Source organism: Actinia tenebrosa, unplaced genomic scaffold, assembly GCF_029948245.1.
Source record: "Actinia tenebrosa isolate PJP-AT-01 unplaced genomic scaffold, QUT_ActTen_1.0 PGA_scaffold10__47_contigs__length_13832649, whole genome shotgun sequence".
In the NCBI taxonomy this organism is placed as follows: domain Eukaryota; kingdom Metazoa; phylum Cnidaria; class Anthozoa; order Actiniaria; family Actiniidae; genus Actinia; species Actinia tenebrosa.
In genome coordinates this window covers 1,798,693-1,826,672 of record NW_028292570.1, presented here as the reverse complement: position 1 = coordinate 1,826,672, position 27,980 = coordinate 1,798,693, and the positions used below count along the sequence as shown (strand labels likewise).

Below are 27,980 nucleotides of genomic sequence, written 5' to 3'. Positions count from 1 at the left end.
TTATATACAAAGTTAAAGGATACCACACAGAGAGCAATAAATTTCAACATTTTTCTGCTTGCAATTCAAGCCTTTACTATTTTACGTTAACAATATGATTGACGACTGATTGGAAAAGTGGCAAATGAGGTGAGAGTAAAGTTACGAGAAAGATAGCGAGCATTTCTGTAAGCTTGTCCTTTGAACATTCTTAGTGGAGTGAGCCATCTTCAGAATTGATGAGCCGCTTATTGGAGGTGCTAGAATAAGCAGACTAGCTATTGGAAGGTAAAGATTAGAGTTCCTTTAATTAAACATGTCTTCTCTGTCTGCGGTGATCTGCTCTGACTCTTCCATCGCGCTGAAGTTCAGGAAATGAGAAGGGCGGTGTGTACCTCGTGGTAAAAGTCTTTAGGGTTTGACAGTTGGAGCTCGTACCGCATATTAGGAGAGTGACGAACACCTGCAAAAAATCATCATTTATCAGCAAGGTTGTAATCAAGAGGAACCAAACTTGTTTGAATACATATTTCAAAAAGGTTGTCACACCCAAAGTAGATAGACGATTAACAATAAGAGATCAGTTATTCCAATCATTAGCTGGAATCATGACTGGTGTTTTTTATCAATTCTCTTCAAGGACACCAAGGTTAGCGTTGCTCGTAGCTTGCCATTTTCAACACCCATGCATGCCCACAATTCCTTTCGGTCTTAAAATGATCTATCGCTTTTTGTGTGGTTCCAACAAACCTTTTTTGAAATGGATGCACACAAAATAGAATGCGGCGAAAAAAACTATCCCTCGAATCAAGGGAGAAAACTCAAAAATGGGACGAGAGGTGAGGCCAAAGCCACCACTCAATAATTCAGCTAATGCCGATGCTTGTGGCAAGTCCTTTAAATATTAAGTTATTACTAGGAATACTCACCCATGAAGTTATAGTTCCAAGAGCCTTGAGCAGGAACCATGAAGAACCCAAGGAAACGATCAGACAGGAGCATCTGTACCTTCTCGTAATGAGATGGTAGGTAACACGTGGGTTGTTACCAGTATCCTTGTTATTACGACCCCAGTCATAACCAGATGGAGTCAACTTGTAAGCTGTTAGTGAGCATGATCCTGGCGTGAAACTGTACGGGAAACGATGGACGAGGTTAGAATAGGGCACTAACGTAGGCAGGGGGGCACGAGCCCCGTCAACAGTTTGCTTTCGGCATTAAAATTTAATAATTCATGCGGGATTCCTGTGGATTTGGCGGGAAAATGGGACATTGCCCCCCCCCCCCCACCCCCCATAATCGAGACCTCTCTACGCTCCTGAAGCCTGGGTATATGAGGAAAACGTACTCTACAGAGAAGTACGGTCTGCAGTCCACAGACAAGTTTTGTTACATACCTGCAAGTGATAATGACCGTCTTCTCACCATCCCAGGATGGATTGTCAGCCATGATCTTGGCATGCGTTGTAACATCCTGAAGGCCCAACTGAGGCAGTTCGTTAGGCTGTGTGTGAATCCATCCAAGGGGTTCCACTTCCTGGTTAGAAAAAATAAAAAAAGATTAATGTATCCTATCTAAAGTGTACAAATGTCTACATCACTATTTTAGTAGTGGTTCTAGATAAAAGCTAAAGAAAAACTCTTTCTGTCACTGTTGCATCCAAGTATTTGATAATGACATGACATTTTAAGGAACTTACTTTAAGGTAGTCGTGCTGTGGTAACATGTTCGGCAGGTGGACAGTCTGTTGAGAAAATATCAGTCCAAAGATCAGATATGACAACTTATCATTCAATAGACCTTATTCAAGTTCCAAATCACCACTGTGTTTCTTGATTACAGACTCATTTGCACAGGGTTAGCCTCGTATCCGTGTCTAAATATTCACAAATACCAACAGTAAAGTAGGTCAAACACAAAGCATTCAGTCGAGGTTCCAAGGTTCTAATTTGAATAATCCTTTGAAAGTACCTTGGCGCTTCGCTTGAGCGCTTTGTGTTGGACCAGTGAACCAATGTATGGAAAATGGAAAATACAAACAAAAAAAATGGAAAATACAAATAGAGAACTCGAAACTGGGGTATACTACTGGCATACCTGATGTGTGCCCCACTGAGGGACCATCACAATGCATCGTATCTCCTTGACTTGTGGGTTATCTGGAGGACTTACGCCATACAGATAACCAGATATCTAACAAACCAATGCAATAATGTCAGTATTAGGATATTCACTTCAGGAATACGATAATTCCAACGTGTACACCGAGAAGGTGCAATACTATAGACTCCTTGCAGTCTGCCAGAATGCAGCTCAATTTGGAGGACATAAACAATAGGTTTCCAATTCTCAGGAGATTGAAATTCTTTGTTTTTGTCCTCAAAATTGAGCTGCTTTGACGTCACATGCAAGTGGTCTACTTGGTTTATCACGTCAAGGATAAGGAAAGAATAGATAACAATATATTTCGAACCCGACTCACCTGAGTCCTGAGATCAGATATAACAATGAACTTCTTCAACACATTCTTCGGCAGAATATATGTGAATCCAGTCTCCTTGATATCATCAGACGACACATAGATGTGGTTAGTACGAAGATGAAGGTTAGTAGCTGATATGGCTCTGACACGCCACTCTGTCTTGGACGAAAAGGTGTTGGTCTCGTAGTTACTGGTGGTCGACACGATGATCTCGTCACCGTGGATGTTCGTCGTGCGTGTTGTAGTTGCTGTCAGTTGGGATTGTTCTTTCGTCTGTTTTTCGATCTCGGCGATTTGTTGTCGTTGGTGTGAAGGAGCAGAGATCTCCATACCAAGAATGATGTCACGAATCTCGGACTGCGTCAATGAAGCCACGTTCACACTGGGGAGAGAAAAGAATAAAAAGAGCTTTGTTGGCGACGTTTTATTGCAATACTGTTCTAATTCCCAAAGTTTTTTTTTTTTTTTCCATTTTTCCTCTTTTACTGCGACGAAGGACTAGCGTCCGAAACGTCAGTAAGTTTTTTCATTTTTTCATCTTTTGACGGTGTAAAATTTACCCTTTTATATAATTACTGTATCATTTTTATCCTTTGTTTAAAGTGGCGCTAAAACAATCAAAGGACACAACTCAAGGTGATGTCCACACAGTAAAGTATTTCCAACATACTTGTTCTTCTTGCCATAATCAGCCAAGATAAGATCCTTTAGCTGTACTTCAACGCTGACCCATTCCTCATCTGACAATGAAGGCCAGATATGATGTGGTTCAGTAATGATGGTCTTGTCTGGTTTAAGGATGACCTTGGTGCGATCAGCATTAACGTGCAAGGCTCTAAGGATCAGGATCAGACGAGAGAATGCGGTGTAGGACGAGATAGTCTTGAGCCAGTCATCGTACAGGTTGAATAGTACCATCTGAGGTTCTGTGGCTTTGAGGATCATATCTCCCAGCTTCTCCACCTGATATAAGATACATAAACAAATAAGATTGTATACTTGAGCACAACGTCAAAAGAAATGGTGCAGTCGTAAGGTGTTACACCATCAATCGCCATCATGGTGTTCATGGGTTCCCCAGATTCTCCACCTGATATAAGACACATAAACGAATATGATTGAATAATTGAGAGAAATGTTGCAGTCGTAAGGTGCTACTATCAATCGCCATGTGTTCATGGGTTTCCATGCTTCTCCACCTGATATACGATACATAAACATTTTACAGAATGTACAAGATTCAAAAGATGCGCATAAGAGCAGTGTCAAGAGCAATGGCGCAGTTGTAAGTGTTGCGCGCAATGTGACCTGCAATCGCCATGTTTTTCGATAACTTGCAACAACTTGATGCATGTTTAGTCTTGTGTCAAGAAATTAACAAGAAACGGACTCGCAGGAGCGCAGAATCTTTGCTATATTATCGACAAAGACCGAGTCATACTGGAAAAAAAAGTTTTGCAGCTGTAGGAAAATAATTTCATCTCGAAGTGTCAATACATCAATGGTGACAGCGTACCTTGAGGCAGGCCTGGAAAGGTAGTTGTAACTCGCTACCCTTGATGACGATGTTAGGGAAATCAAGAAGATGAACCTAAAAAGATAACGATAATGTTGCTTAAACAAAAACCTTACAAGTAAATATCACAAGGAATAATAATAGAACAAAATAAGATCTTTGCTCCTGTATTTCATCGACGCCATTTTTACTTATTTTGGAAATGTAACCAAGAACTCTACTTTAATTCATCGTAGCATTGTCTATTCTTACCTCGAGAGGGTCCAACATTCCTTTCCTTGTGACAATAATCTGCTCATTTGGGTTGTTCTTCAACCGGAAGCGAACGAATCAACGCAGCTACTTAATTCTTCGGCTGTCTTCCATTTAGCCAGCTAACAAGCAGAAAATAAAATTATTACTCAACCTCATGGAATTAGAAAGCATGGCTACCTCTAATATAGACTTGCCCCAAGTCGACCTCACTTGTCTCCCGCGAAGTTTTCTATTTTTGGCAAAGCGAGAATTTGGCTAGCGTAGCAAGGGAGCAACGAAGTCGCGAGAGGTACCCCAGTCAAGATACACAAAGGGTAGAGGACTTTGCGAATGTCTAACTCTAATATCGAACTGCAATCGGGTGTAAATGGTTTCGTGGAGGGAGGTAAAACGGAGAGAACCCGGGGGAAAACGCTAGCCTTTAAAGTATTTACCTGTCCTAAACGTTTCTGACCAGCCCAGACAGAGGTATGGATGATCTTCAAGAACAGCTGTCCTGTGCGAGGATTGAAGATGAAGATGGCGCCATTGATGGGTTTGGTAGTGAGATTACCCTCAAAGGTCTAAAAACCAACAAAAATGTTACAAAATGTAGGAGTTAACAAACTGAAATATCAAAAATCTTTGCTCATAGTTAGCATGGTGCATTGTGGTCTAGCTCGGGTACAAACACCTTCTGGTTATCAAGATTCGTCTTGTGTGGTTTATACCCAAGCTAGATCAGATTGCACCATGTTAATCGTACTTAGAAAAGACTTAAAGGAACAAAGTGTTGCATAATGGTTACATACATCTGGTCACCTTACCTTATGAATCGTGACACGATAGACATTCGTATCACCAACGAACCAGATAATCTGGTTAGAGAAAAGTTCTCCATAGTTCTGTGACGACAGGTACGGTTCAGTAGGCTCACTAGAGTACAACTGGAGTGCTTTACGGATACGTTCTCTCAGGACATACAGGGCAGGGTTAGCCTTCATGATCTTAGCCATCGCTTGTTGTATCAAGGGCTTGATGCCAGGGAACCAGTTGCCAAAGGCACTGAAATAAATAATAGTGAAAGTCGGAGGTTAGTTTATTTTAGTGCTTGGGATCCCTGTGGCGAGCCCACAGACGAGATTTCTGGCTTTTCAAGTCATTCCCCAATTACTATTTCCCTTCTAACCACGTGTTTGCAAGTGAAGTGCTTCGCATACCTGTGAAGATTGTAAGCCAGATCAAAGGCAATCAGTACCCCAGTAGGGGAGGGGTAGATACTCATATTATCTGTGGTGTAGTCCAGGAACTTAGCACGTGCATATCGTTCGATATCGTGGGAATCGTAGTCACCCCATCGTAACTGTACGTCCACCCAGTACTTCTGGCTGACAGATCCATCCATCATGTCACTAATACACAAAAACAAAATGTTTACACTCTGTATCTTACATAATTTATCTAAAATCCCCCGTCTACGGTAATCAGGAAAACGAATACTTTTCGATGCTTTTTGGCCTCGAGTCTACATGAAAACATACATTTGAAAACACTCTCCAGAGTTGAGACATTTGAAAACGGAGGTATGTCGTATTCGTGTGGACAAGCGATAACCGGCGCCTTTTATAAACGCTTAAGTTATTCACACGGGTGTGTCTGTTTTTCCCATGCGCAGCTCATAACGCATTAATTCCGAATGTATCTGCGTTTTCGAAAACGCTAATATGAACACGAAGCTTTCGCTGCATTTTTGATGTGGAAAAAAACAGAGCGTTTCGAAGACACATTAATGTGATGAGGCATAGAGGAGAAGCAGTGAACTCACTTGGAGTCAGCGAGAAGGGAAGGTTTGAAGATGTTCCACTTATAAGCAGCGAACAGCAGAATATCGGCACACGAGCTGTTCATCTTGTACGATTTACGTGGATGAATCGTCTCTTTCTGTACCGTCTCGATCTCTAGAGCATCTAGTTCTTGATCAAACACCTAAGAACAAACAAACAATTGGCTATTAATCCTCAGGACATTGATATGTCTGGATGATTATCGTTGATACTCTATTTTGTGCATGCATCGCTGGCTGGCTTATCAGGACGTCATTTTTTTAGGCTTTTCGGGTCAAATAAGGATATAAACCATAAGAAAGAAAGAAAAAATGGTCATCAGCGTTATGCCTGTTTTTCATAACCTTTCCTGTTTTCTCATACGTTAGCACTAAATATCCACCTTATCCTGCCTGAGTGTAGTTCTAAGCCAGAGTAGCGCTAATATTTGATTCAATTTCATATAAAGACCGACATCAGGCCTATAGCATTTTACAACTTGTCCCGAGTAGAAGAATTCACCACACAGAACCCGTTAATCGGCGAACGGAGATGACCAAACAAAGAATAGTATTGTTACCTGACAGAGATCCATCACGACGCTCTCGTGAACCTTCTGCCAAAGATGAGCCCTGAAGATCTGGATGAGTGAGATCTTGAGTGTAGGGATTTTACCGTGCATAAAGATACCCGTCAGATCAAGCTGCACTTGGAATCCAACATATACCTGTAATATTAAGAACGATTGATATTAGAACAGTTTTTGTATGACTGAAAAAGTCGGTGCCGTATGCGTGCCGTGCCGTGATTTTTTTTAGAATCTTAATTGGCGTGTTTGTTTGTTTTTTCTCGTGCAATGTGATTGGTCTGGCAGTGCCGTGACATTGGCGCGACCGTGTTCGCGCCGTGTTTATGTCGTGTTTTGGGCATTTGATTGGATAGAGAGTAAATTCTCGTGTAATGTAATTGGTCTGACGTATCCTTTGCTGTGTCACGACCGTGTTCTTGCCATGAGCTTTTCACAGTCATTCGAAAACTGCTCTATGATAAGAAGTATTAGGTTTAGCGCAATGTCAAATGGGTTGTGGCCGCGCAATTGAAAACGATGAGCAATTAGAGCAGACGTTGTGTGTATGTGAAAGGATGACCGTTACCGTGACGGTGTAGCACGTTTGAGTGTTTCAAATGGATCTGTAGTAAACTCGCGCACTGCGAGCGAATGAATGAATGTCGTCAAGTCTGTAGCGTGACTATTTCTGTAGCGTGACTATTTCTGTAGCGTGACTATTTTTGTAGAGTTTTTCTCCACACTTACGTTAGCCCTGTTGATAGTAGGTGACCACCAGAGAGTGAATCGTCTGATTCAAACCAGATCTCTGTGCATTCGTCAGCTTCTTGTACTTCATGGAATGGATTCCCCAAAACCACTAGCCTTCTCCCAGAACAGACCCTCCCACGTGGGGAAGTAGGTCCCCTTGAACAGCGTGTGTTCCAGGATTCCTTCTACTCCTCCTAGAGCTTGGATCATGTCTGTGCGGTAGTTGTTCAGGTTCCATAGCTTACCGTCGTGGCGCTGGTGTGTCCACCAGAATGGATTCTGCTTCAAGACCTAAACAACACAGCACTTGATAGTTAGATAGTTCTGTTTTACCACAGGTATACCACGCCATGTAACCTCCATGATTTGAGACGTAAGACAATAACTAGCATAGAGAATATCTAGATTTTGGTACCTGATATTGTTTGAAATCCGTTCTAACTCTCCATCCCTTGTCGTAAGCGAGAGTATGTCTGTCTTTCTGGAACAGTGTATTGATACGAGGGATACCACGATCCCAAGAGTCCTCGAGATCCTCTAGGGTCAAACGCCTGAAAAAGAAATAAATTCGCAGTATAAGAAAATGGCATGTTTCAGTACTGGCACATTCTGAGCCTCAGCAAACTGACCTGTTTTGGGCGTTAGCTTCTTGACGTTTAAGCGCATACTCAGCCCAGACTCTCTGAGAATCAATAAACTCGCTCTCCCAAGGCTGGATGTACCTGTATTAGTACAAAAAATATATTAATCTATTAAGTAGTATAATTAGACCAATGGTCAATAAATATATTAATTGTTTTTGTTTTGAAAAGGTTACAACCCTGTGGCCCTCGTTCCATGATTGGATGTCCACCTCCCCTATCCCCTTCATTTTTGGAAGTTTATTTATGTATCTAAGTTACCTACCTGTACAAGTTAGGGATCAATTGATCTTCATCGTGACTCATACCAGACCGGAAATGAGTGATACCTACGTCTGTCTGCTGTGACCATCTGCAACGAAACAGCATTTCCTTGTATTAGTGATTAAACAACTACACTGTAGTATTATATCGCACCATGGAATACCTACCTGAGGTCAGACTGTGGGATGAGCACATGGCCCATGGACAACATACCCAAGCCACCCAATTCTTTGGGTGTATAGAACACTACTGGGGGAAAACGACTGGGCATCTTAGAGTTTAGACCAATCTTGATACGGGTTTGAATCTGGAACAAAGGATGCAATTTAAATTTTGCGAACATTTAGATCAACTGAAGTACATTATTCACTTAAACCTCTCTTTGTCTTAGATCCTAGATCAGCTGGATAGTCTTACAGCGCTAGAAAACACGATAAACTAGAGGATTCAAGAGTTTAATTCTTACTTTGTTTTCGCACTTGACCAGTAAGTCTAGCAGTTCCTGGGTATTGACGACAGCTTCTCTGAAGTACGTCATCAATCCAATCAGCGCTGTGTTCCACTTGTTGACGATCTTGGTGAATGTAGTTGATCCTGAAGCCATGAGGATCTGACGGACACGATTATGGAAACGTCCTAGCGACTCGTTATCCACACGTAAGAAACACTGGGCTGTTCGCTCCTTGGTAACCTGATAAATAGATGGAAATTTGTTAATGTTTGAAATAGACCTCTTGCACTGCAGGCCTTCCTTCCTTCCTTCCCTTCTTCCCCTTCCTATTTTTTCTTTCCTCTTTCCTTTCTTCTTTTTCATCCTAGAAAATAAACTTTATCTCAAGAAAACCAAGGAAATAGCTGTTACTACAGTTGAGCCCTCAAAGAAATATTCTTTTGCTTTAAGAATCATACAAGTGAAGCTATCGGGCCAACACAATGCTTGTTGTCGCATTTGCATGCATCCATAATAACTGCTATTAGTACATGGGGATTTCATAACACATATGATCAAAACTGTGCTCAAAGTAAAACTTCCAAAGGCAGACACAAAAGAAGAAGGCTTTCACCATCAGTGTTGCTATCTTTAGTGTTCTTGTAAGAGCATGGTCCAAAATACATTTTTTATACTCACCTCGTTTTGTAAGTTCCATACACCATCCTTGTGTGTGAACTCCTCAAAGGTTGTGCGACACTGGGGCAGAATACGACACTCAAATCCACTCATATTGAACAGCAGGTTAGGGTTATCCTTACTATACACAGACACAAAGCTGTTCTCCCATAGTAATGTACTGACAGACCGCGGAAGACGATTCTTGATGTCCCAGAACACGGCACGACCAAGGTTGACATCATGCTTCATGAGGCGCATTCGTGCATCACGTGGCCAGCATTTCTTGTTGTTGTAGCCCACGATGTTCTCGTTGTTGGGGTCGGGATGTTCTGTGAGGTAGCGCTGGATCAAATCACGAGCCTCTTCTGCAGTGAACCTTTACAAAACAATACATCTGTTATATATCAAGCTAAATGAATAAAAGTCAAGAGAATTGTTGGATTTCAATCAGCCAAAAAAAGTTCCCATCAGTGAATGAGAGCTTTTTTGAATGTCACAAAAAGCCCATGTTAGATATCACCTCATGTTATCCATACTAAAGGGAAATTTGCTCAAAATGAGCTCACCTGAAGAACACATGTATCCTGTCAATGTAACGAGAGTACAGCCTGATTGGATGCCGAGATTCAGTATCTACATCTTGGAATGTCAAGAAATCATTAGGCATCTGTGGTGGACCAGCCATCTCACTAGCTCGCTGTAGACCCAGCACAAGTAAATCCAGTACAAGACCATAATACTGGACAATGAATGAGGCAAACTGAAGACCACGGATGATTCCATAGGAATTGGTATGGTTCATATCCTGTGAGAGAGAATTAAATGGTTACTTCTGGAAAACAAAAAAAAAAAGTAAATCGTGAGCTGTCAAGCCATCGACCTTTTCTGTTACAGCAACCATGGTGCATTGTGGTCTAATGTGCATGTTACGTCATAACCATTATCTTGGTTGACAATAACAATGCATTCCTCATTACCTTCTCTCGATAGATCAACTAATATGGCGGCTGTTTCATTGTTATTCATATCTCAAGAGATTTTGAGTCACATGGTTGCACTCATGGAACGGACTGGATAGGAATGGACTATCTAGGGCTGCTTAATTTTACTGTCCATACCTTGTAATTGATGACCACGTTGTTCTTAGCTGTCATATAATCAGCAATATTATAATCCACAATCAGACGCAACAGTCTGTTGAGCAGCGTCAAGTTAATCTTCTCATAGAGCTTCTCAAACTTGGATTCCATCATCACGTTACATTCTCCTTCTGATGTTTCCCACACGTCTTGCAAGTTGTTGATACCTGGCAGAAAAGATCAATTCTTGTTAGGTAATCCTTGAATCTCACAAATAGACCAATCGGGTACATGTAGTCTTACATTTGCTTCTAACATCTTTAGAAATCTGAAGTCTAATAAACTGTGTTTATTTTTGTATCTTGGGGGAAAACTAACCTTGACACCATTTATAGACTAGTAACGGAGGTGGTTCTGTGTCTGATGGTTTGATCCAAGGGGGGAATAACCTGCGCTTGTCTGCCTCATACCAAAGATATTGATCCAGGTAGGCATCTGTTATCTTCTCTAGTGGTTCCACATCATAGACAGGTATGAGATGGCTGTAAAGATCCATGAACTCAATGCCAACCTGTGGGATAAAAATCAAATAATTATTCATCCAACCGCTGTTCACCTCAAAACTTGCAACTTGGTTTAGATAGCTTTGAAAATTCTGAACAAATTTTTAACCAAACTTTCAAATACATTAGGGCTCAAAATAGTGGCCTGCCAATGGCCAAAGTTCAGCTTTTGCAGGCAAAAATAACGATGCACTGCCACTGAATGAACAATAAAATGACATGCAAAATTTACTGGAATGACTATGGCAGGCTAAAAAAAATTTCTATTTCAAGCCCTGGACATATAATTTTGTTAACAGTTACCTTAACCCTGATAATGGCCAAGAGAGCTGAAAACTTGGTTGTATCAAAAAAACATGATTTAATGCAGATGAAGCATTGAAGTTCTTCCATCAACGGTGTTCTAGTTGTTATTTGATTCAGACAATCTACCTCTTTAAAAGCTCTCTGTGTTAGGAGATGACGCTTGATTCTGCTGAGTGCCTCGTGAGGGTTATCATAGGCCTGTTCAATCAGACCAAGTTCTTCTCGTTGAGACTGGTTCAGTCGACTCTTCACACTAAAATACAACAATCAGAATTCACATTATTACTCAATTCAGTTTGATTTGACGTCAGTGATATTAAGCCACCAACCTTCTATCATTCTACCATTAATCCCATTTTCATAATCTCTGGGGTTCTGACCAATCTCGTACCCACCGCCCTTATTTCTTATTGCGCATGCTCGACGAAATAATTGGGCTGCGGAAAACTCCAAACCGGAAGACCCAGATTCTGGGTTTCTCGTACATGCGCATTATGACAGACTAGGTAAATTCAAAATGGCGGACGATGTTCAACGAGCATGTGAATTTGTGCTTGGAAAATTAGGTTTTGAAGATGGTTTTCAGTTAAATTAAATCCGAAAATATCTATTGGATGGACATCAATACAATTTCCATTACAAAACTGGCAAAACTTTGAAAAATCTGGCCCTACAGGCTTTTTTGGTGTACTTCGAGACGCCATCTTGTTCATTTTCCCTAGTACTTTAATTTTTACTACCGGTATCTTCCTTTGTTCTCGAGAACCAGTCATAGCACAGGAAATATAGGAGTTTTCCAGAGCCCAATTATTTCGTCGAGCATGCGCAGTAAGAAATAAGGGCTCTGGGTACGAGATTGGGTTCTGACTTCCATCAATATCAAATATTCACACCTTTGAAATTTTGAGTGACAGAAACTGAAAAACCTACAAGTTTAGAGATACAATTCATAATTATCGAAATGGGTGTAATTCACCAACCTTCCTATTTGTTTGTCAGATTTCTTAAAGAAAATTACTAAAATGTCTCAGCATTGATATGTTTTCCACCACACAGGGCACTAAAGAATATATAACAGTTACTGTGCAGACACACTAACTGGGACCACTTTAATAAAACTGACCAATCAGATGACAGTGAACTAGACAGAGATTGAACTGATAACAGCATCAACCAATCTGATTATCACGTTCTCACGCTATCTGATTGGCTGGTTAAAAATATTGAACTAAATGTCACAATATGATTGGTTAATGATACTAGTTTATCAAATTGGTCCCAGTTGGAGTATGAGCACAGTAATATTCTTCAACAGACCTGTATGCCTCCTTGAGTCTCTCCAGGGCCAGGATCAGCAGCTTGGTGTCATGTTTGTAGGAGAGTGGAGGGAAGGGGATGGGAGAGAATCTCCTACTCTCCAACCAATGGACTGTGGTGGTGTAGATGGCTACAGCTTCTTCTGCTGAAACGTATGGACCATCCTATGGAAATAAAAACGTAAATATTATCATATGACATTGTACAAAATCTCAATATACTTACAGATGTAAAGATGGGATCCAATATAAACTAGAGTAACAGACAATCTAACTTTTTTGTATTATTGGTACAAATTTAATATTTTTTCCAGGTCATATTGTCCACACTCTACGAGGTAAAATTTGCTGTTGTCTTTTACCTTCAAGTAGTTGTGCTGTCTCTCTTGTTCAGCCTTCAGGTACAACCTGGTCAGTCTCCCCAGATTCTTCTTACACACGGTCTTGTCTACTGTTGCTCCACGGCGAATACGCTCCCTGTTGTAGTGAGCTGTGTTGGTCCACCAATCTGCTTTGGCCTTGATGTAACGCAGGATCATGTTCTCAATTGGAATGGGCAGACCAGGCACCTTAAAGGAAAATTATCATAATGAACTCTTTCTTCTTCTGATAGACAGAAGAACATTTGTATCTGATGAACCTTTTCTATTGCAAAATAGGACAATGATGTCAGAGCCAGGCTTCAATCTACATGTAAGAATCAAGTGCGACATAGTTGCAGTGCACTCCCATCTCACCCCTGGGGTCTCCAGTTTGATTCCTGGATTCACTATCCCATGTGAGTAGAGTTTTTAGGTTTTTCCTTTGATTCAAGGGTTTCCTCTGGGTTCTCTGGTTTTCCTCCCTCCACAAAACATGCTAAATTCCAATTTGATCTGTGAGTTAGCCGTGCCCTGACTTAGATCAGCCCAGAGGTTGTTTCAGGGTTCAATCTGTGAGTTAGCCGTGCCCTGACTTAGATCAGCCCAGAGGTTGTTTCAGGATTCAATCTGTGAGTTAGCTGTGCCCTGATTTAGATCAGCCCGGAGGTTGTTTCAGGGTTCAATCTGTGAGTTAGCCATGCCCTGACTTAGATCAGCCCAGAGGTTGTTTCAGGGTTTGATCTGTGAGTTAGCCATGCCCTGACTTAGATCAGCCCAGAGGTTGTTTCAGGGTATTGATAAAAACTAAATTTACCTTCCATGGAATATTGGCCTTCCAGAATCTCCAGGCCTCGCTGAGATGCTGTAAGATAGTTCTAGCCTTGTTCTGCTTGATCCCTTCAGGCATCATGTCCAGGATATCATGCATCACAGCTGCACGCAACTCCAAGTCAAAGTGACTTTCCGCACGCTGCTTAGTGACTGTCTTGGCCACTCCCTTGGAGTGTCTGCCTTCAAACTGCCTAGCCAACAGGTTGCCAAGCCATCTTTCCAGGAGTGGTACAATACCAAGGAGGAAGAACAGCCACACACGCCAGCCTGGGGCCCAAAAACCACACCCTGGACCCTTGCCAACAGCTCCCTAGATCATTAGAAAACAATCAATTACACATATTTTTATAATTATGCAATTCAGTCAACTAACTATATTTCCAGATGTCTGGGCTTTTGGCTCCCATCAATCAAATTACTAACAGTCTGAGTAGGTAGTTTTTGATTGACAGCACCTAAAAATCAAAACTGCTGTGTTGCTCAAGAAGTATTGACAACAGAGAAAAATTCCCAAAATGACTATTGTAATGTGGTGACTAATAAATAGCTAACATACCTATAGGTCCTAATTACAGTGCAGACTGACTGTTACTTACAGTGTTGAATCTGTAATACAGTAGATGAGATGCTTCAGATCCTTGCACATTCTGATCTGTCTCATCAGTTTGTACTTGTAATGGTACATGCCTGTCAGCTGACCCACATGGGAAAACATGTACTGCAGACCATCGGCAAGCTAAAAGAAATGGAACCATTAGGATGACAATATCTCACTCTTTGATCATTAAAATAGGTAGAAATTCTATTCAGACTACAGAATGTTATCTCCCTACCTGATACCTGATAACGACAGACCTGTAGGCCAGCCTCCACCCAGTCTGGAGTCGTAGACTGGAAAACTTTGTGGCTTTGAATGAACGGAACAAATACCTGCAAAAATCATGAAAGAATTTGTGATTAAAACATATTCCACCTCAAAGGAATAGAGGCCATATCTACGAAATAAATACACCTAATTAAAGAAACGTATTTGGGTTCGAGGTCATATCATCGAAGCTAAGAACGAAAAGGATTTTGGGTACTCCAAAATGTGTATCATATTTGCACAGACATGTCAAAATGCACAGTAGAGCAAAGTCGGTCGACCTAGATTAACAACATGCCAAAGCCATGATGCATAAAATGTGCACAGGAAGGGAAAACTGCAATATGCATGAAATTAGCATAATTGTTTGTCTTCCCATGCTCCCCTTCGGTCTTAGCTTTGATGATATAACCTGTTTTTGAACTCGACAACGTTTTTTCAATTAGGTGTAGACTGTACCTTTTCTTCTGTGCCTTTGGTGGTCTGTGCTTCAATGCGTTTAGGACGTAACATTTCAAAAGCTTCTGGTAAGACACTCTCACTTTGACTGGATGTCCTGATGGGCAATGTTCTCTGTACCTAGATAAAAAAAATGACTCTTTATGACCTCTTGGGTAAATCCACAATAACAGCCTGTTAGGTGAGGGCTGATGGCTGTTAACCATCTATTCTCATGTGATCTTCCAAGGAGCATGGTATTCAATAATAAAATCAAATCAGTGAATTATCATACCATGATTTAACTAGTAAGAGGTACATCCATGGCTCGCCTACAGCACCCAGACCTCAAGTTAAATGGTCTTTGTGCCCAGAGAAGAGCAATACCATTAGCAGTATTATCAGTATACAGTGGTCTGTCCTGTAGGAACGGCTGGATGTCATCAGGGAGTTCAAAACTGTCATCATCATCAGGAAGAGGTTCATGGGCCTATTGAACAAATCACCATTGGAATTTGTATCATGATTCTTCTATCAGTTTAATCAGGAGAGAGCTACCAATATAAACCTATATTGTTGGCTCAGAACTACCTCACAATAGGAAAATCACAATACGTAGCATTGAGACTATGACCAATACTGGATTATTTTCTCTCAATTAGCCGCCAATATAAACCTGTGCTGATGGCTCAAAATCACAATAACTTACAATGGATTTTTTTTATTTGACAGTTTTCTTAATAATAGAATAACTACATTAGACACTTAACCCATATGCATAGTGAATCTATTACCTTAACAGCATGTCTGTGAGAGATTGGATTGATGAGAGGATCAAAGTAGAATGCAGGAAGATCAGGGTCCTCTGTCTTGATGTACACAACACTAACCCTATGATACCTGAAACAAAAACTTTTACTATAAACAATTGCTAGAGTTTCAACACTTGTACACAACACTAACCCTATGGTACCTGGAATCAAATACTTTTACTATAAACAACACTAGAGTTTCAACCAGACAGGCTATGGAATGTTGTGTATTCCTTTAACAAAAGAAACAGCTTGCTGTCCTAAGCCAGCCTTACAACATAATTGTATGGAGAGGTGAGCAGTCATTGATGACTCTACGTTCAATAACCTACGGCAGTGGTAACCTACTCCTTCTTGTACTCTAGCCACTATCCCAAGCCAACACCCTTATTCTGAAGAACATTGGTTCCTTTCAGTGGCAAAAAAAAAAAAATTCACAGCTTTCAGTTGATCTGAGAAAAATGTTAGTCAATCAGAATTGAGAAAAGTTGCTAAACTGAGATTTCACTTTTTCACAATTATTTTTCACAATTTCACAATTATGAATTTCCAGGCAACCAAATGAAAAAATAATATTGCGACTAAGTACTTGATAACAATGACACAAAAAAATTTGAATCTGAATTTTTATTTATTCGGTTAGGCCTACCGTCCACACTAGTCCGGGCAAATCCGGAACAATTCTTCACCAAAAATGAATTTTCGAAATGGAACCAAATAAATAAAAATTCGGATTCAAATTTATCCGGCATAGTGTGGACGGGGCCTTATCGTTATGGTGGAATTTTTTTCATTTTTCGCTGGTCAATTTTTTCAGGCTTCATGATATCTCAATATTGCAGTAATGTCATTTCTATATCACTAGATTAGCTAGTCTATAAAATAAGTAGAGATTCAACATACCACGGCAACTGAACCTTGAATGGCAGGCTATTATACAGATATGGAAATGCAATCCTGTATTCTGTTCTGACAGGTTGTCGAATGATAATCTTGTTGATGTCATTAAATTCATTCCAGTCTTCTTCATGGATGGTGAAATCTCTCACCAGAGGCTCAAACTTTGGACCACCAGGTATACAGACGTTCAAAGCTTTAGCTGTGAAGAAGGCTTTCAAATCAAACAGGTAGAAGTAGTTTTCATCAACTAGATCAGATAAGAGCTGGTTGCCAAGACGATAGAGTGTTGCCATGACAGGTAGTGTGAGATTCCACCGTCGGTATGATGTTCCATTTAAATACCTAAAGATAGAAACAAATAAAAGTATGTCTAGAATTTTTTGAATGTGGGGATAACCATAATGATATGTTTTTGTTTCTTCCACATTTCAAGTACCAAACTTTCCCACAGGGTTGGTGCTAGGTTCCCAAGAAATTATTCAATGAGTTTTCAAGGAGTATTCAAGGACCAAAATGACATTTTTCAAGGAGTGACTCTTAAACAGGAAGTTCCGGTATAAAAGGCGCGTGGCCAGGCCAAACTCGAGTCAGTTATCTGTCAATCACCGTGGAGTGCAGATCTCCGCTTATAATTTTGCTTAGAAACGTGAGACGGCTAGGTCGGCAAAAAAACAAAATAAAAAAACAAACAAAAGCAAGCAACCAAACCGCATTTCACAGAAAAGAAAGCCTTTATTAGGACTCCACATGCACAGAACGGTAAGTGTGACGTCGATAAAAAAGTTTTCAGCATTTAGTTTTTACTGTATATCCGTCAAAATGAAAATATTTTGTGTGTTATCTGAAATTTTTTTTTTGTTTCTTAGAAGAAAAACCAAATCAAATAAAGAAAACAAAGAAAATGAAGATGAAATAAATAAACAAACAACAGAAAGAGGTGAGCTGTAAATTGTAACAGGTAAAGCCGCTAAATTTAGTCAGTAATAATGCGATGCGCCGGCGCAAAAGAAACAAAGCAAGCCCGCGAAACTGACAACTCTCGTTTGGTGAAGGCACAGTATATTTCTGGATTTGCAAAGTTATTCTGCCGTCATTCCAAGCAAAATACATATTTCAAAGTTTTTCTTTATTTTCTTTATCGTTTTAGGTCAATAAGGGAATTCAGAGAAGCTCCAAAATAAAAATAATGGGTAAGTCAAATCGTCTTGTTCGTTGTTGTTCTTGTTGTCCTTGAATCAAGATGGCGGTTCTGTCAAGGTTATCGCTGTTTGTTTACACAGGGAATGATACTCAAGCAGGCTTTTATAAATAATTACATTGTTATAATTTGTTTTGCAAGAAAAGATATGAATGACCGGCAATTATCAGAAAAATACCAAACGAAGCTACTGATCTCACATTTTCTACTGATCGTACTGAGGTTTTTTAGCCATAAAGTAGTACACAAATTACGCGTATACGATGATACAAGGCTTCTAACTGTGACTATGCAGTTTTGTCAAAAACCATTTTTTTCTTATCAAAGTTATCAATAGCAAAACCACATTAAAAAATGGTGAGAAAACCTAATATCATTTTGTTGTTTCAGGTGACAAAAGAATACATACCTCTTTGACAAGGTACAATTATTGCGAAAATAGACATTTGAAATATATATTTATATATATTATTTAGCAAAAATAGGGTCAACAATTAGCGTATATATATTTATATTCACCTCAGTCTGTAATTTATACAAAGTGGAAAAATATTATGACATTGCTTTTCAGGGCCGTAACCAGAATTTTTACAAGGAGGGTGCACATCGAATAAACATAATCGAGAAAAAAAAAGGTAACCAAAAGAAAGCAGAACCAAAAAAAAAGGGGAAAGGTAACTAAAAGAAAGCAGAACCAAAAAAAGGTGATAGATGGGGGGGGGGGGGGGGAAGGGGGTGAACGTGCACCCAGTGCTCCCCCCGGTTACGGCCCTGCTTTCATAGCACCAACAAAATAAGTATCATCTTATCATTTGTTTTCCAACTGATGTTTTGTTTTGTTCTTCCTTCTCTCTAGAGATACTGGAAAATGCCCCTACTGCCTTCAGATGCCTTGTGTGGTTTTAGGACAAGCAAGGCCTAGAGGACGACCTTTGTCAACTAACCATGCAAGGCGTCTGAAAGAGTACAGACTCTTTTATAGAAAATTGAAAAAGGAGGGCTTATGGTCCAACCAGACATACCTTGAGAGAAAACAGGAACTGGGGTGTCACATTGGTGATGTAAGAGAAGTAATGCCCCTATGTGTTGTTGAAGATGTGAGGAAAAGATGGCCAAATCCTCCTCATATTCCATATATGGGTCATAGACGTGCATAATTTTTCATAACAATCACGGCTATCGTGAACAATCTGCACCGTACAATGAAGTGTTGGTAAGGTGCTGGCTGACCACTTACCGACCACTTACCAACCACTTATAAACCATTTACCGACTACTTACCGACCATTTACCAACCACTTATTGACCACTTTACCATATGATGCGGATTGTTCACAATACCCAACATGCACTATCTATTATAATTGGAAATAATAATATGGGTAAAATGCTAGAAAATGATATCAGGAATCCTTTCACTTGTTAAATGATAATAAATTAGTATTTTTTCTTTTATATTCAATTACTGTATACTGTTGTAAACCCATATATTGGACGTCTTGTCTTGTCTTTCTTGCTTGCTGATTGGCTATTTTCATCATCAATAATAGGACAGAGAAGTAAAAGATCTGATGTCAATTTGTTAACTCAGCTTCAGAATTTGGATTATTACTTCTTTGAAGTGTTTGTAGGGGCTTACTTCTTTTCATCACCATCTTGTGACTCCACAGCTCCTGCATAGTGTGTATTGGTTGTGAATGTTCATAGCCTTTATTTTATATAGTTTTCATAGAACTTCATAAGATGCTGATTGTTTTGAAAATTACAAATACAGTTATTGAACAATAGCAAAAACACAAAGTTTATTGACATTTTTTATTTGTAAAAGGAGAAAATGTACAAAATATGCAAACAAGAAACACTCTGAATTGTAAAAATCTGTAAAAGAAATACACAAGAATCAAACACCCATATGAGCAACATTTCATATGCATTAGTACTTACCTGTACCCTATAGTTTATAAAAAAAAACTATTTGAATGTCTATTTAGTGCATTGTACCATTCACTTTTTTTAAATTGGGCGGCTCTGAAAAGAGCCATTTTATATGCATAGATCACACCAAAGAAAACATGTATGTGGTGACAACACAAACAAACATGCGAACAACACCAACGAAACACAGACAAGTGCAAATACACTACAAACAAGCAGAAAAGAATGTGTGCCAAATAGAGTTTCTAAAATTAAAAGTTTTGGGTTTTCTCACTCTTGTAGGGGCCTTTCTATCTGGGTTTCTGGCATACTGGTAGTTCTGGACTGAGAAAACATCTCTGTTGACATTTTCATTCTGAGAAAGTTATAAAAAAATGTTAATTACATGAAAAATGTATTTTTATATCAAAAAGTTTAATATAGTCAATGTATAGTTCTATATAAAACATACCCAGTCGAGAACTGCAAGTTGGATTCTTGTTGTGTAGCTATCATCCCCGAAGTTGATTCGTTTGGGAGCATAAATCAAAAGAGTGGAATGGAAGGACTCTATCCAATAAGTATCACGGCACTGCAAGAAATAATTGAAACAGTAATTAGTTAGAAATAATCAGCTTAATCAAAATAGCTGCAGCCTGTAGAAAAAAAATATTCAAAGTACATTTATGTTTCTAAACTTTTAGCTCACAAAACCAGAGGACGTGAATACTTCAAAATTATTAATAAACTTACTCTCATATAGTCTTCAGGATTTCTGTAGATCAGGCTGTCAGTGATGGCCTTTCTGTATGCCTCAATTGCCTTTGGATTTTCCAAAGACTTTTTGCTGCATACATAGTCAGCCATCCAACACCTGCTCTCCTTTGGGCATTTGGAATGTTTACCCTGGAAACAAAATAAATCACAACAATAATATATGGGTCATAAATATAATTATGTTGAAAGTTACACTGTCATTGTTTGTTGAGGAGTTTACACACCTGATAATGTTCAGTTACATTCAATAGTGCTGCTCTGAACTCTTCAGCTGTCTTGTTTATAGTAGAAAAGTCTTTCATTGTGTAATAGCAATGTGTTTTTGTTGCTTTAGCTAACATTGAAAATGAAAAATCTAATATCTTAAACTGCTTTGATAAGGTAAAGCATCTAGAATTACTGTAATTTGATAAATAAATGTACACATTTAAATGCAGATCCTACCTTTATCAGATAGCTCAGAAAACCAAGTGGTTCCTTCGCTCTTTTTTGTTCCTGTGGTAATATTTTTCATCAGCTTTTTCATGTTTTTTCCACCTACAGATCAAAAATTGAATCATTTGAATATTTCCTTAAAAACTATTGAATTTGAATAAATATATAATTTTTATTTTTGTTCCAAATTTATCCTCATTTATGATTGGCTGAGGGGTGAGGGCAGAGACAGGATAAAATTACAGAGTTTGTTTGTAAAAAAGTTGGAATTTGAAGGGTGGGGGTCTTAAAAAAATCCTCTGTGGGGTTATAAGGACAATTTATTTCTGCAATTACACATTTTTTTATATTTTATTACATTACCATGCCATGTGTCATACGAATTTAATATTCGTTTTTCTTTTACTGCCCAGTTTTGTATGGCTGCAACATTGTCATGGCAAATTTCAGCAACCTCATGTCCTGTGGTAAAAGAACACTAGCTAATAGGGGCAAGTTCACACCAGCTACACAAGCACATAAGAGCATATGCAAATGAAACTCAGAGTGTTTTCCAAGTGACTGAAAGTTTTTGTTATTCCTACTCTTTGAGGTTCTTATGCTTATATACCTAGTGTGAACCAGCCCTAAAGGTACAAAATCATGTACAATGTACTTTTGAAATTGAGACAGAATAGGAATTTTCAATTTTCATACCAATTTCTTCAAATCTGTCAAATAACACCTTTGTCATGGGTATTTCTCTCGAAGCTGCAGTGGCCAAGGTAGCTTTTGACCAGTTCACCGTCATAAGTATTTTCTTGTTGCTAATAATTGAATAAAAGAATGAATTGTTGTCTTAGAGCTAGATCAATCAATTCACCCCAGAACATAATAGTAAAAATAGAGTTTCTTTTTATACACAATAATTAGTCAGGACTAGTTACTAGTACTTACTAGTATGACATAGCTGTTACTGTTGTATGTTGGGCATTACGAGAAGAATCATGTCTGGCATCAGTTATAACAATCTGTATTCAAAACAACATATCATATAAATTTCTTTTTTTTCCTATATCTTACTGAAATACAATTGAGTTAGAGTAGATGAATGAATAAATTAGCAAAATTCTACCTAAAAGCATCCTAGTTGAAAAACTAGTTGATGAACTGTAAAATGAACTATTGGCAGATATAAGCACTTACATCACCATCATTATCTATATAGTCTTGCTCCTTCTGGGTCTCTTCCATAACTGATCGAGTGCTGTCCTCATACACTGATTGGATTGCAGCAACGTAGCCCATTTTATTGAAAACTAAAAACATTACGGATGAATTATAAGTTCATAAACAGGGTTGGGAAATGAATCAAATTCTCTTGTGAACTGCATGCATGTTGATTCAGAATGTGTATAATCAAATAATCAAAACAATCAAACAAAAAAAAAAGAAAAAAACAATACAAAACAAAATCAAACAGAAATGAAATTGAATTATCTTGTTGTAGCTAAAGTGTAGTGTCAGTGAAATCTTCATAGGGGTCAAAATAAGTAGGCTGCAAGATAAAGTACATAAAGGTTATAAATATGATATCAATTACAGTGCAATAGAAGTATATGCTATCACTATTACACATGCACAAATCAAAACACTAGTAATAAAATGAAATTGCACATGAAATCATCTAATATCGCAATATCCGATGGCAATATCTAAACCTACCTGTATCGAGATATGTGTGCTCAACTGAACCAAGAAATGCTGCTTCGGTGAAGCTTCTGTATTGGGTTTCTGTCAACCCAGAGCTCATGAATCCATGGATTACTCTAAGACAGTCCCGGGAACAGTAAACAAACATTTGTAAGAAACTTGTTACTGACTATTGCAAGAAAGATAATGATTTATAAGCTAAAAAAAATGACAAGAATGAAGTGCTCACCTGAGGTTAGCGACGTATTTTGATTTCAGTACTGCCGAACTAAACCAGACAGTTTCATGGTTGTTTTCGCATCTGAAACTTATACGTCCACAGTGCCCTCTTCTTTCCATCTGGAAGCTGCCAAGAAGCAAAAACCCACCGCAAACAGAACAGCATCCTTTGGACTCCGTCAAGCCCTTCACCAGGCTACGAATCGTAGCTGTACAAGCGATAAAGTACTTTCCGTCGTCGTCCTCCAGAGCTGTGTGGATTTCTGCCCTTGACGGCTGACCAGAGGAAGAAGAAGGCGGAGCTAAAACGTGAAGTTTAGCTTTCGCTTCAAGTTTTTCCGGAACGGCATATGAACTCTGAGACTGACTTTTATGATGAGAGTCGTAAAAGTCTATTACTTTCAAAAGCCACGAATAATTATTGAAATCTTTCAATAGCTTTTTAGACTCCGCTATTCTCTCGCGAAGTAATGAGAGTTTCTCCTCACTATCTTCAAATTGAAGGGTAAATCGACTTCTCTTTCGGCATTCTTTTGCTGCCATTTTTAACAAAAATAGCAAAGAAAACACGAAAATATGGAAAGTGTCAAAGCTGCTAGTATTTTCCCGCGCAAAAACGTACAAAAACATTGAGCAAAAGCGGAAACAATAGGTTGCTTTTGGGGGGTTTCATATCGCATACACCGTACGCTTTTGTTTACATTCTTCGGTATTTGTATTTTTCCACTTTTTCGTTTATAACTTAAATACACTAAGCTGATGTCAATTCCTCGTTGATTTCTAAATGTTTTTATTATAAAATTATAACATTTATCGTCATATTTCAACAATGATAAGGTTTTTCAAGTTCTCAACTTCTCCCCGTCCACTTCCACCATTTTGAATTCACCCATTTTAAAAATTTAAATCTCGGATCTGACGCGTAAGGGGGCGGAGCCCCCCTTTTTATAGTGGAACTTCCTGTTTAAGAGGGTTTTACTTTGGTATTAAAAAAATAAGATGAAAATACCAATACTAATCGAGATGTGCCAATTTGTCACGTGATATCTACGAAACATTGGGCTACTAAGTTCTGGAAAGCAAAAAATAATAAAAAAGACGCTTCTCCCAAGATGTAGTGAAAATCTCTAATTTTAACCAATGACAACGACTCATGGTTTACATATCTTGAAAGTTTTACTGACATTTTTTCATGGACAATTTTTTCAAGTGCCCTTGAAAATGCATTTTAAATTGCAGCACTTTTCAAGGAGTTCAAGGACCTGCACAAACCCTGTTCCCACTACAATAATCCACTTGAACAAAATATTATGTGCACACAATTTGCTCTATTGTTTTAAAATAAAATCATGTAAAAGGAACTTGACAGATTGCTTGTGGGAGCACATGGAATGATTAGTTTTTAAGTGTCCCTGTGGTTAAAGCAGCCAATAACCAAGGGCTATTGGCCTGATCTAAGACACATTGCAAGAAACAGCTTTCCTGTATACAAGACACAGCTATAAAAGACTTACTTTGTTTCTGCTAGTGGCTTGTGATCATAGAACCATTCACAGACAGCAGCATCTTCACCTGGATCAAGCTCTAGTTGTATAGGTTCCAGTGGTTCAACCTCAAGGATGTTGTCCGCATAGTCTAGAGGTGGTTCTTCATCATCAAAGGGAGGGAATCTCATTCTTTTGAAGTGACGACGATCTCTCTTTTCACGACGCATCATAATCCACATCGTTCTGTCATACATTAATATTAGACATAAGAAACATGAGAATAAAATGAATCATATGTTCAGTCTATGATCTAAACTCACTGACAACTTGTATCTCTAATTATGAAACAAATAATGACATAATCAAGCCTTGTAGGGTCTTTGGTTAAGCATCTTTAAGAGTATATGAGGATCTAACCATTTCCAGATCTTTTACAATTCATGTCTCATGCTGAACCAAATAAGCCAACTAGCCAAATATTTCCATAATAAACTAAAACGTACCCCCACTGAGCCATGTAGATTGGTTCTACAACCCAAGGAATCTCATTTATAAAGGTGATGGCTCCAGTGATGTGGTATAGAACTTTGGCATCACGAATCTGCTCCCACGGCATTGGCATGTTCTCCAGTAATTTCAGGACTGCATGAGGCATGTACTTCAGAGCTCTGCAACATTTAATAGGCATATTTTTAGTAAATGCATACATGGAATATATACATTCAATACTAAATTTAAAAATTTGCTAGTAAAATGGGATGACATGAAAAAAATCTGGTAAAACTATCAATGGCCAGGGTAAAATATGTTTGCCTGTTGTTAATCTTCTAAGATGGAAGTACTCTGTGCCGTTGATTAAAAGCAAAGCCTTGCACCTCTCAATAGCTTACGAAAACAAGACAGATTAATAACTAATCATGAGACATATTGATATATCACTGTCTCCTGTCATGAATGTGTCAGAGGAAAAATCTATATCTTTCATGGTACTTGTCTCAAATTTTATCCCATGAAGTCCAAGTGTACACAGTCATGCAACTACTATTCCTTTAAGAAACTATATAGTTCACTTACAAAAATGAGTTAAATATACCCCTTGCATGTGATGTCAAAGAAGCTCAATTTAGAGGACAAAACTAAAAAAATTCAATTTCCAGCAACTGGAAACCTGTCGTTTTCCCCTCCAAATTGTGCTGCATTCAGACGCGCTGCAAGGGGTCTAATACTTATTGCTAATTATTTGAGGTTCAAAAACAACAACCATTGATGGATGCTGTATCAGATTTTGAAAGGAACAATATTCACAATACATACCCCAAGTACACTCTCTTATCATGCCGATATTTCCTACTGGACATATCTTCATGGTCACGGATAATCTTTCTGACATGTTCTGGAGGCATGTCTTCTTTTTGTGCCTCCACGAAGCCAAACTTGCGCTTCTCGCTGTATCTCTTGGACTGAAGCTGCTGCCATTTGCGAGCTGTTAAATGAAAATTTTAAAATTCAATACAATTTGAAACTTTTCTAAGTTTTCAAAGTTTAAAGAAATTAATTGAAAAAATAGTGAGTCGTACAGCCTACATTACAAGATAAATCCTCATATATGAGGTTTCAAAAGAAATAAAATAAAATTCTACTGAGTTTAATACTACACCTTTTGCTGTTCATTAAGAGAAAATGTACATTCATTTGTGCCAATAGTTGTATCAATAACGTGTAATGTACTTTCATCAACACCACAAGTAACAGATGATGTGGTAATAAGAAATCTATCGGCCAAATCTTGTTCAAACAAACCTAGTCTTATTCTAACTAAAAACAAAAACAACTCATCAATCAAAATCATAGTGCGAGCTGAAGGCCTGCTTTTTTGAATACCAGCAGAATAAACATACTTCATGTACTGAGCAGAAGGTGTGACAAAATCATAAAAACTGTAAAAATGATTATAGGTAGCAAAACCAGTGTAAAACTTTATGAGGTCATCATCAGAGGAAAATCTTTCTATACCAAACTTGTGCAATTTTAAGGCTGCAAGTTGGGCTCTGAGGGCTTCTATTTCAACTTGAGCTGCACCATATGCTGCTCTCAGGGCCTCTGTTTCTGCTTCAACAGGAGTTCTTTCAGGCTGTGGTGCTGCTTCAGAATCAGGACAGGGCTCAGGTACATCAGGTACATTATTATCATTCTCATCCTCACTCTCGTCAGTCTGAGTCCCACTAAAACAGAAGTAATAAGTAAAATTAATGGCGAAGACAGCACTCTGAATGAATTATCATTATTTTCCCTCATAACAGTCATATCCATACAATTTATTTGTTGGATTTTTCACAACAGTAAATTAGGCACATTAATTTCCTTTTTTATATATAAATATATATACCTGTCAACTTGTCGAATCAATTTTCTCCTTTGAGTGGTTTTACCAGACAAGTCGAACATTGTAGGAACGACGCCAGGTTTGAGAAGTCTTTTTCCTGAGTTGTTTGGGGGACGGTAATCACTGTCTAAGAAATGTTTCGAGCAAACCCTCGTGCTGTGTGTTATCTGAAAAGAGACCAAAACTATTATTATCTTACTGAAGAAAGCAAAGACCATTCAATTTTTCATATTTACCTTGAAATAGGGTCCTTCGTCTCGCCTTACTTTTGTAATCCAGGCACTTCTTAGTGTTGCGTCTTTAGGGAATCGATGAAAAGAAAGTGCTGGGTTGTAGCGCGAATCCCCATTACACAAAGGAACACTGCAGTGAAATCGTGTCTTGGACTCAGTGCTTCCATGGTCCGTATTCGAGGTCTCGTACGTCATATACTCAGCTAAAACGCAATAAATATTGAAACAAAATTAAAATATGCTCTTTGCATATCAATATTAAAAAAAGAACTGCCTCATATATACTGTAGATCTTGGCTATCCGGTGTATCACTGATATAACACCTCTAGCTACGCCGAGAATATAACAAGCACAAGAGGTAGTTTGTTCGGACTTAAAATGGCTTAAACTCGGCGATGTTTAGCAAAACCATAGTTAAGAGTCCGAAAATAAACTCGTATGATATAGTTGTAAGTATTTCTATGAAATAATCAACATTAGTTTCTGAAATAACAGAAAACTCATGTAAACAACTTACCCGTGAAATCCGCCATTTTCACGTGCGTCTCACCCTCGACGCTTCGTCTTCAAGTCGCTAAAAAACCTTCTGTTTTTGATTTGAAACGTTTAAAACACGTTCACAAGATAGAAAAATATCTGAACAAAGTACTTCTGGAAAATCAATGGCTTTGACAAAGAATATAAGGATAAAACAGACACTATAGTTCTGGAAAGGTCACGCTCCGCTACTTAAACTCTTGTTGTTGTCAAGGAATGTCTGGAAAGCTTGCCCGCCAGAGGCTTGTTGCTATGGGGGAATT

General features: G+C 38.7%; 2 protein-coding genes and 1 pseudogene across 4 annotated transcripts; 1 reads left to right on the top strand and 2 right to left on the bottom strand.

Annotated features, from left to right (window-relative positions):
• Window positions 1-5: 5 nt before the first annotated feature.
• Window positions 6-27,918, bottom strand: LOC148912722 (pre-mRNA-processing-splicing factor 8-like; annotated as a pseudogene).
• Window positions 17,373-20,025, top strand: LOC148912724 (uncharacterized). Of its 3 annotated transcripts, XR_016119122.1 has the most exons (6): window positions 17,373-17,600; window positions 17,708-17,778; window positions 17,989-18,031; window positions 18,430-18,460; window positions 18,611-18,674; window positions 18,896-19,029. XR_016119122.1 is itself a non-coding variant. In XM_089026474.1 (5 exons), the coding sequence occupies exons 3-5, from the start codon at window positions 18,028-18,030 to the stop codon at window positions 19,194-19,196; spliced, it is 336 nt and encodes a 111-aa protein (XP_088882600.1). In that variant the 5' UTR covers window positions 17,446-17,600; window positions 17,708-17,778; window positions 17,989-18,027; the 3' UTR covers window positions 19,197-20,025. The 3 variants fall into 3 exon arrangements, 2 of the variants coding, with proteins under 2 accessions (XP_088882600.1, XP_088882599.1); XM_089026474.1 differs by lacking the exon at window positions 18,611-18,674 and having other exon boundaries at window positions 17,446-17,600; window positions 18,896-20,025; XM_089026473.1 differs by lacking the exons at window positions 17,373-17,600; window positions 17,708-17,778; window positions 18,611-18,674 and adding an exon at window positions 17,792-17,893 and having other exon boundaries at window positions 18,896-20,025.
• On the bottom strand, window positions 19,836-23,612 carry LOC148912723 (uncharacterized). Its single transcript, XM_089026468.1, has 11 exons — window positions 23,087-23,612; window positions 22,870-22,973; window positions 22,351-22,463; window positions 22,102-22,175; window positions 21,862-21,971; window positions 21,529-21,627; window positions 21,175-21,267; window positions 20,955-21,064; window positions 20,707-20,859; window positions 20,426-20,545; window positions 19,836-20,329 (listed from the first exon to the last, which is right to left on the bottom strand). Exons 1-11 carry the CDS (start codon window positions 23,194-23,196, stop codon window positions 20,180-20,182), a joined length of 1,236 nt encoding a protein of 411 aa, XP_088882594.1. The 5' UTR covers window positions 23,197-23,612; the 3' UTR covers window positions 19,836-20,179.
• Window positions 27,919-27,980: the final 62 nt, after the last annotated feature.